The sequence below is a fragment of the Pygoscelis adeliae genome, unplaced genomic scaffold (genome assembly GCF_000699105.1).
Source record: "Pygoscelis adeliae isolate BGI_AS28 unplaced genomic scaffold, ASM69910v1 Scaffold178, whole genome shotgun sequence".
Lineage (NCBI taxonomy): Eukaryota > Metazoa > Chordata > Aves > Sphenisciformes > Spheniscidae > Pygoscelis > Pygoscelis adeliae.
In genome coordinates, this window is record NW_008825323.1 from 3,355,132 (window position 1) to 3,365,497 (window position 10,366).

At 37.2% G+C, this 10,366-nt stretch overlaps 1 protein-coding gene across 1 annotated transcript in view; it reads right to left on the minus strand.

The window, feature by feature from the left end:
• MCTP1 (multiple C2 domains, transmembrane 1) overlaps positions 1 to 10,366 on the minus strand; it is a 176,461-nt gene that overhangs the window by 86,984 nt on the left and 79,111 nt on the right. The window contains exons 11-13 of the mRNA XM_009330317.1: positions 9,951 to 10,052; positions 9,531 to 9,605; positions 7,581 to 7,700 (exon numbers count right to left, since the gene is read on the minus strand). Of these exons, the coding sequence (XP_009328592.1) occupies positions 7,581 to 7,700; positions 9,531 to 9,605; positions 9,951 to 10,052 (297 nt within the window). The remainder of the gene's footprint in view (positions 1 to 7,580; positions 7,701 to 9,530; positions 9,606 to 9,950; positions 10,053 to 10,366) is intronic.

Below are 10,366 nucleotides of genomic sequence, written 5' to 3' on the forward strand. Positions count from 1 at the left end.
GTGTGAGGGAGCCCTGCGTTCCTGGAGATGGCGGAACCCCTGCCTGCCCATGGGATGCAGTGAATGAATTCCTTGTTTTGCTTTGCTTGCATGCGCAGCTTTTGCTTTCCCTGTTAAAATGCCTTTATCTCAACCCACGAGTTTTCTCACTTTTACCCTTCCAATTCTCTCCCCCATCCCATCGGGGGGGTGGGACTGAGCGAGCGGCCGTGTGGGACTTAGCTGCCTGCTGGGTTAAACCATGACTGGCCCATACTCCTTCTACTTCAAGGCAAACCATTAGAATACCTACCACTGCTAAAATAAAAAGGAAGTAAAACACTCTTTGTAACATGATTTTATAATGTGTTGGTTCTCATATGACTCATAACTGAAAGATGATGAAAAAGTAAGATATTGTACAATCCACCTATGTGCACCATTTAAGTAATGAAAGTTTAGATGGCCAAGATTTCCTGCAACAACTGTGAAACAGCAGCTCAGGAAACCCAACGATGATAAGGTATACAACTACTTTCTCCTTAGAACACCGTTGCTAAATAATTACCCAAATTTGATATCGGTGCTATCTGAAGTCTTTCAAGTGCGAAGTTTTTTATTCAGGAGAGTTTTGTGCAATCGAGAGGAAAGTGCAAGTAAGAATACATGATGCAATGCAACCCCTCTCTGGACACATAGCCACGCTGGGTCAGACACAACCATCCTGCGACTCTTCTGGTAACACCAAGCAGGTGGGGCCGCAGCAACATCAGGCAGCGGGGGATCACATTGTACATGATTTGCATTACGGGAAATGTACTCCAGACCAAGATTACAACTCACGCAATTTGGCTGCCTAGATTTCTAGTCACATCACTGCCTTAAGAGGAAATCTAAGCTCGTTTTTAGAGCTTTTTGGGTAACACCAAATACGGGACAGTAACTAATAGTTTTTGTTAATTTCTGTAATTTTTGATCAACTACATTTTGATGCATCAGACCTTTCAGTGTATCCATCTATAATAGCATTCTAAAAGCTCTGATAATCAAATACTTTCAGTGCAAAGTTTTCTAAGTAGGGAAAAAAGGAAAATAGGTGGGAAGAATGGTCTGGCAGTGAAGGGAAAAGTCCAAGACTTGGGATACCAATGCTCTATTCTGCTGTGTATTTCCTGTTTGAGAAATCATAAAGCCTCTTCACCTCAACTGGTAATGTAAAATAAGGAAAGTATTTCCCCACATTGCATTGGTGTTTTTGAGCTTGAACACGTTAAGATTATGAAGAACTCAGAATAGAATCTAGGTAAGTACCTAAAATAGATATGCAGGTAAAATAAACAACTAAGGGAGCGATTAAAGCACCTAAAGGTAGAGCTGGTGCCATTTTAGACACCCTGGGGTGGGTACCCCAGTCACCTGGATGGTGATGGCAGAAGTGACACGGGATCTAAGACAGACACATGCCTTCCTGGAACAGCAGCTGGGCGGCACACAGGATGCTCTAGATTACCTAAAAGGGCACCAAGTCTGCACCGAGGCAATGAATCACACTGCTAAACTGGTTCAGCAAGTACACATTCACTCTATGAAGGAAGTAAAATGAAAGTGATTTAAAAAAAAAAACTCTACAAGAAAATTTTAAGCATATAAATATTGCCCAGTCTTTCCTTGTATCAGATTTGCAAACACACAATGTGTCAAACACAAGACGTGGATTGATGACACCAAGTATTTCCACACCAGCATCATTCCTCAGTTGCTATAATTAAGTACAGAGGTTATTTTCAATGACTGCTGGTGCTGATATGTTCTTTATGTATGAATGGTTAATGGATCTCAATGGTCATATATACCAGGATCCACTATGTATGTTTCCTTCCTATCCCACTTTCTAAAACCTGGCACACAGTATAACTAAGTGTTGCAGAAAACTCAAATCCCACTGTATTTTTGCAGCAGTCTCACATTAGTTCTGCTGGTCTATAAAAAATTAGGAAACAGGGTTTAGATCGCTTTTATTTTTATCTGCTTTACTTCTGAAAAAATCAAAAGCACGGCACTCTGGTCTACTCCATTCTCTTCCCTGCTGGTGAAGATACAGCTGACAAAAAGCTGAAAGACTCTTGCACGTGTGTGCAACCTGCATCAGAAATGAATCTTGTACCTGGCCTTGCCACTGCCGTGTCACTTTACCTCTGGAAATCTCTCTTTTGAGAACAGGCAGTTTTGACAGCAACAGGAATTTTTGGAAAGGCTTTTTTAGGTTGTAAGAAGTTTTTGCAGCTACCTTACCAGCACTTCTTCCAATTTCAAATTCTAGACACCAGGTGGCAAAGACAATCTGATGGTCCAGTTCACCCAGGTTTAGTAAAAAGCAGTTTGAACGTGTTTATATGTTATATCCTCAATAATGATCAACAATGGCAAAATATATGAGCTCTTAAATATATCTGCAAAATTCCCATTCTCCTACAATTACAGTTTGGAAAAAAAGGAAAATATTTAATGACTAACACAAGTGCATTCCCACTTCTGATGGTACCATATCAAGTCTCTCCCAAAACATAATCTCTGTCCTTCACCTTTGAGTGAAAGTTGCTTCTGAAATATACAATAGTGATCATTTTCCTTTTTAATAGGGAAAAGCTAAGCAAGTTGACAAGATTACTTTACTGTCTCGTTTCCTGCTAGGGACCAGCTCTTTTTTCTCCTGTTTCCTTCTCCGTTTCAATTAATTAGCATGACACCACCACAACTAAATGGTGTATGTGCAAGAGAACTAACACTTAATCAAAGGTTAGGGACACTGTTATGTCATTTTCACACATGAATTGTGTAACGTTAGAAGACAAAGCAAAGGTGAGTTAGACCTGACAAATGACTTGGATGCAGGGTGAGTCATTTTATCAATATTTCAAAGCCTAAGAAAGAGAAGTATTTTCTGTGTGCATGCATACACACATATGGAAAGATTCAGAGGAATAAGGACAGGAATAGGAGAACACGTTCATACAAAGCTTTAATTTGAGGACATACTGAGAAGTATGCATGTGGTCGGGTGAGGGTACTCTGCTTCCAAATGAGAAAGGAAACAAGTTTATTTTATGAGTAACAGTTAAATGTTCAAGCAGGCAATTAAAGTGCTTTAGTGAGGCCATTTTGGGATACCAAACACTTTGAAGATTACATATTCCCTCATATTTCATGTTCAATGTTCCTGTAAGTAAAATATGTGGTTCCCTTTAGTTACTCAGTTATGAATTGTACTTTAAAGGCAAGGGGACATTTTTGATAATGCACATCTTAAACTTTTCATTAAACTACCAAATTTAAATTCTACCTTTTTGTGCACTCTGACATTTTTGTCTGGCATTTTCATTAATTTTGCGACATACATAAATGTAGCTGAAATGTTAACTGATCAATACTTTGTCTCTCTCATGTAGCACTAGAGCGAAGCTCCCCAAGGACCACACAGCAGTACAGAAATTAAATGTGTAAAATATCAAATGTTAATGTTAAACACAGCAGCACTTACTGTATAACGACTGAAAAGGCTAAAAGAATTCCAAATGGACAGATGGTAGCACAAATTATCTACAATCACATTTAAAGATTAAAGTTTGTCCCGTAAAATAATTCATTGACTCACGTTGAAGTGTGTCCTTTTACTGATAGCTCAGTTGTCCAATTATTTTTGTGCTCATTACAGTGAGAAATGACAGTACTGGAAAAAAAGAGTGTACACTTTTTTCCTCCTACATTGCACCCACTGACATCTGCAAGAACACAAATGTCTGGTCAAGAAGCTGATGGAAATTAGGCCCAATTTAGTAGATGTTTCAGTGCCCACAGTAGAATAATCTAAAGAAAAAAACATCCACTTTTGCATAATCTAATAAAGTTCTTCTGCCTGAAACATACCATATTAATTACTGAATTAAAAAATACATAAAAATTAACTGCTAAATAATCCAAAGGTCTGTTTTAAATACAGAAAACCATGTGAATTTACAGCAAAGGCTCTTTCTATGTATTCTATTCTTTTCCATTGTATTTAGGTGCTTAAGAAGCATAAACACAAACACGTAACACATTTCTGATCTGCCTCTAGACATAACAGGGATATATGCGATATAATAAAGCTGTTCTGGAACTGAAACATTAATTTAACATTGCTGCTATACACTTCCTTTATTTAACAGGAAATAAATATGTAAAAGGAGGAGAGAGTATCAAATCTTCTGATGGTTCAAATCCAAAGTCATATTCTAGCCAGATCAACCTATGTTTCATGAGCTATTTACAAATACTTCTGAATATCTGAAAAATAACAGCTAATAATACATCATGGTTATATTAGCACAAAAATATAAAAAAATGTCTGGGTAGCAATTATTCTTCGGCTGTGAATTACTGAGGCACAGAAAAAAAAAGGAGTCAAAACCTTAAGTCATTCAGGCAGAATCCTCAGTGAAGGTGACGAGCTTATGAAGTTCAACAGAAAAGGTAAAATATCGTTGAGGAAACGCATAATCTAGAACATTGAAAACTTAACTTCTAGGTTTCTATACTTCTAGGTACAGCATGGGCATCACTGGTCATTGAGCTGGCACCTTTGGACAGATTTGAGAAAGAACCATCCTAAACCTTTAATAACGCATTTCCTTTCCTAAAATGTCCCAAATAATGCAAAGGTTTGAGACAGCTAAGTTCTGGAGTATAAATAATCAGAAAGCCCTTTCAATGAACACTTTTAGTCTTGATGACTAACATTGTGACTCTCCAAGGAGAATGACTTTAAAAAGACCTGCAGTGAACACTTCAGTGTGTGAAGAGCATAAAGCAGATAACTGTGGCGTATGATAGTCACCATATTAATCGAGGCTTTCTGTGGGTTTCCAAGAGTAGTCCTCCTTTCCAGAGCTCTCATTAATTACAACTAACTTACTGCATTGCTGAAAACTGAGCTAGTCTGTCAGAATTTCTTCAGCTGTGGTCTTCCGCAACAGTGGCCCCATCAGAAAGCAAAGACATGGGGTGAGGTACAAGAAAAGGGTACCTGTAATTGTAACGACAAGAACCTGGGGCAATGGGAGATCTGAAAAAATCAACCCTCACATACGTAACTTATGAGAAATGGCTGTAAATCTGTATTGGGACATTACCCATCAAGGTACATCTTCAAATCCAACAGGAAGGAAGAAATGGTTATTTTAAAAGTTTACTTCTCTTACATTATTTATTAGTCTGACTACAGAGCTGGAAACCTCCAGAATGGCCTATTTCTCATCTCCTTTCTGGCACTGACATTTCACTGTGACATTCTCCAACCTCTGGGAGACAACTTCAGGAGGAGATACGATTTGTATAATAGTGAAGAGATGAAAATGATGCATATAAGTACAGCTTTTTTATAGAATCTATTAAATTCCAGCGTAACCTTAGTGCAAGCATAATTCAGCAGTAGACGTGCAAGTGGACAACTCTCGAGATTTTTCAAGGGCCTGTGATAGCTATGAAACTCCAGAAACCACCTAAATCCAAAGCTTACGACCATGATAGAAGTTCATGTAGATTTGACTTGGCTAACAAAAACTTATCAATGTTTTGCCCAACAGAGGGATGATTTCATCCTTGGACAGAATAACATCAGGTTGAAAAGCACAGGATGCACTTTGGATGCAGAGCGGGAACACATCCGTGAAGTCACAGCACTGATGCAGATGTAATGTGTCCACAACTACCACAACCACCACATAGCAAAACAAATCCTAAAAGGAAACTAAGAAAAGCAGGCTTTTGAGATGTATGTACGTATATATATATAAATAAAATCAGGAACACATTTCTACTGCAATACACTATAACTACAATAATGACGTATACTCGCTATAGACCTCTTTGCTCAAATTCCGTGTTTTATGTATCTCCAACTACTTATTATGGCACTGAATGTCTTCTATGATCAGAAACAATTACAATTGCACAGGAACACAACTTGTTCCATGGCCACAGCAGCGCACCATGAGAAAGAAATAATTTCATTTGCCCCAGAGAATAGGATGTCTTTCCATGTCCTTCCTTCCACCAATGACAGCTGGGTGTTTCACATCCGTATTAAAATCAGACTTGGACATAGAAGTATTTACTAATTGGAGCAGTAACAGCAACACGAACATTTAAGTTTTACGTAGAAACACGCATTTTCCTGTGAAATTTTGATCATTTTAAACTGAAATAATAACAATCATCTTTCTAAATTAAACAGTAGCAAGTATATTTAGATTTTTGCACATAGTGTAGTTACTACACTAAAGTATAAAATCCCTGAGAGTTTGAACAACACATGTATCTCCTGTACTCTTGATGAACATTGCAACCAAGGATCGACAGCTTGCTGCCATCCTTTGACAGGCTACAGTGGGGTTTAACAAGTCACTTAGTACAAATTGAGCCCTGCTAGAAGAAAATTCCTGCAAAACAGCATGATTTAGTGGCACATGAAAGTACCCCATTTCACTGCCCCAGTGCAGCCAGCTCCAATGCCTGGGTTTCATGTCTTCAAATTTGAGGCACCTGAGCTTTAGGCACCCATGCTAGGAGTACCATCAGCCGACTCCCTCTATAATTATTCAAAGAAAGACTGAAAACACTCCCTGTTCATATTCATTGTGGGGAGGCTCATAACTTCAGTATTTCAGCCAGCTTAATAAATTTAGATGTTCCAGAAAGTGTGTCCATGCATACATTTTTACTCCTGGTGGAACTCCATCAGGCAAAAACCAAACAGGGACACTGGTCTTGTGTGTAGTTCATATGATTTTGAAAAGAAAAAGATATTCACCTGGGAAACACAATGTAATCTACAACTATGCTTGGAACGTTCAAAATTTAACAGGAAAATAAAGGTTAATACTAATGAAGCTAATGTTTATGGAAAAATAGCAGTTTCATTTAAATCACTAAAAATGAGTTCACTAAAAACTGAAATATGACCAGAGCCTGATGTCTAAAAGGTACTAGTTTGTTTGCATTAACGATTTTAAAGCTTGTTTCATTTTGGTTTGGTTTGGTTTTTTTAACCAAGAGCACTAAATCTTAGTAAGGAAGCAACTCTTTGGGTCAAGAGCTTTGTAGTTCTAAAAAACTTACAGGCGTAACATATATTGATATGTGGAGGACAAAATAACACTAATTTTATATGCATGATATGTAAAAGAATTCATGAAATAGTCAAAAGAAGTTTTAGAGTAAATATGCAATATACAAGGAGGCCAAACAAAATTTAACAGAAGTAATGTGTGAGAAGCTGAAGATAGATCCATAGTTCACTGGCTGTATTTTGAGTTGTATCACTCACTTACGTTATTTGTACAATTATAAATGAAATAAAACCCCCTTTCTATCTTGTTTGTGTGACATTTTAAACTTAATTACTTTATCTAAAAAAAGTGAATAAACATGATTTGCAGTATCTTCATAATGCAAAGTTTTAAATAAAAAAAAAATCAGAACCGCCCACATCAACACCGTATTATCTCTCAGTCTAAAACACAAATACACCAGGGTGATTCACAATAATATAAAGAAGATCATACCAAAAAAGCAGCGAGACTTCTTGGGGGAGAATCCCAGTCAAAGCAACTGTTAACGTAGTAGGCGGCATTTATGAGCACCATGATACAACGCTTCATCCGGATAAAGTTTCTTAACAGTAGCTGTTAAAAAGATGAAATAATAAAAAAGTTTCAAAATGCCAAAAGCTTCAGAAGAGGCTCATGCTTAAAATATTGTCATTCTTAATTTCAGTGAAGATTGAGAAAATAACATGTTAAGCTCTCTCGCTTACAAATTGAGAAAGATAGTTTAAAATTTGAGAGGCTTGGAAGAGTGAGAATTTGCTAGTTGTGTCAACTGATATTTGTTGAGTTTAATTCTAAATGGTACAAAAATTGTTGTTCAATTTTAAAAAGCCACTTGCAAGATTTCACAAATGATTTTGTTATTAAGATTTCAGAGTTCTATTAAGTAGGCAAGACTTTTCCCATTCTCAAGTACTTAACAAATTTTGGCCTTTCTTAATAGAAAGATGCTGTAGGACACTAACTTGAAACAATGCAAAATTACTGCTCTATTCTAATTAAGATCACCTGCCCCCTTTACATCCAATTTTTCCTTCATTTGTAACAAATTTGTTTGCTGTGATGTATGTTGACCGCATGTTTTTAAGTATTCATCAAAGTAACTGCAACTGCATACATTCAATCTATATAGAGATGAGACATAGCAGCACTGGGTTTCGATTCAGAAGAATGCTTAAATCCTCTAAAATGGCAATACACTTGACCAAAAAAAAGTGAACCAACCAGGTAACGATTTAATTTGTGTACTAGGTAGCATGGAAAATGCTAGGTAGGTAAGACATTCACTCTTGGAAAATGTGGATGTTTTAAAATGCAACCGCATCAGTCATACATAAAGATTCCTTTTTCTTTCCCCGCCCGAAGTGGTATTGTGGTGGGGTGTCCCATGCAAGCTAATTTAAAAAAAAAAACAACCCGAAGTGGGTATTTAAAGTTTATTCCTCCTGCCATCTGCAAAAAGAACAATGCTATTTTCTGTTATGAAAGTGGGGAGAAGAATGAATCTTGAATAAAAAGCCTTGCTGCTTCTTTGCTGCAATAGCAGTGCAAAATGTAGCTTTAGTAACTGCATTACTCACAACAGTAAAGAAAGAACTATTTTGCTTCTTGAAATCTTTTTTAATGAAATACATAATACAACTGATATAAAATTCATCCAGCTGATAATTTAAATTACGCTCAAGTCTATAAGCTTTCAGCAAAATAAAGACCAGTTTTGAGACCTTTGCCTTTTCACTGCAAAAAACAAATACCTTGTTCCCACAGTCCAATCAAAAGCCCAGTTCTCTCCATATAAAATACATCATTTGTGGAAGATGAAAAACTGAATCAAAAGTAGTTCAAGTGGAGAAAAAGATAAGATGTGTGTTTAAATATTTTTTACCAAAACATTAGAACTGTGAGTGGCAAAAATATCCAGAAAAAAAAAGAAAAAGGGTCCAGACATGTCCTACCCACAGGACTCTCAAAAGTAATACAGAGTTTTAGTCTGCTTTCACCTTTGATTCAAACCTCACTCAAGTAACTTATTTAAAATTTGGCTAAAAGAATGCTGAAAGACTCTCTACCCTGCAACAAACAGAGATCTTTCAGGTCAAAGTTAACAGCAAAAATTTATGCAAGACTTAGTTTACATGCACCTGTGCTATAATCTGATATGTGTGGAACCTGATGGTTTCAACTGTGTTCTTATTCACGTATTTCATGGAAATTAAGCTGCAATTTATAGGGGAGACAAAACAAATCCATGTATTTTGTTTCTGCCTTTTCTGACCTATCATATTCTTTTGTAAACAGGTAATGAAAATGTTATTCTTTACCCTCAGCACTATGATACCAGATATTTGGATGTGCACACTTGATATTAAGGCTTTCGGAAAGGATTAGTGTTTCCTTACTCTTTACCTGTTTAGACAGTCTGTTTTCCTCTTCAATGTACTTCACTTCTTTGGGCATTAAGGTTCGTATGCTGGCTTTCACCTATGCATTAAAATGTGTGTCAATATTTCAAGCTTACTTGCTCCTTACTAATAACACATGCTTCAATTTGCAAAAATTATGAAGTTTCAAAGTCATGGCTGCCAAGCCTGAGAGACATAAACGTACACAGAGGCAGGAGCTGCTGCTCCTTACATTAGCAGCAATAGCAGCGGCAGCAGCAACAAAAAGAGTGGGTGTGCCAGGCAGTGGCAGAAGAGTATTCTGTAGTATACATCAAGGTTTAGAGAAAATGAGGAATGACAGAAATTCTCTACAAATCAGGAACAAAAGCTTTCATGAAACTCAACTCTTTAGCAGTACAAAAAAGCCAAAGTTAAGACTTACAGCATTAAAAATCACATCTATTTCAAGATAGATGACCCCCTTTGTTGGCCCTGTCAGCTGCTTGTTTTTCAAGACGTAGGCTTTCTGTTCACCATTTTGAATCTGCAGGAAAAGGACATGACAGCCGTCTGTCTCGCGGTCTCCGCTGAATACACCCCCCCGGTGACCCCTGACCCCCAGCTGCTGAAACTGACAGAGAACCCAAAACAACTGTGGCAAGTCTGACAAGTACCTGTTCATTACCAGGACCGAGTCTGTCAGGAAAAATTAACTATCATGGGATTCAACATGGCTGTGAATTGAGTATGTTAAAATTTTAGTGTTCTTATTACAGACCTCGGTTGAGAAATGACAGACACAGAGCTGCAAATCTTTTTTTTTTTTTTTCCCTCTTTTTTCCCCCCTTTCACCTGAAA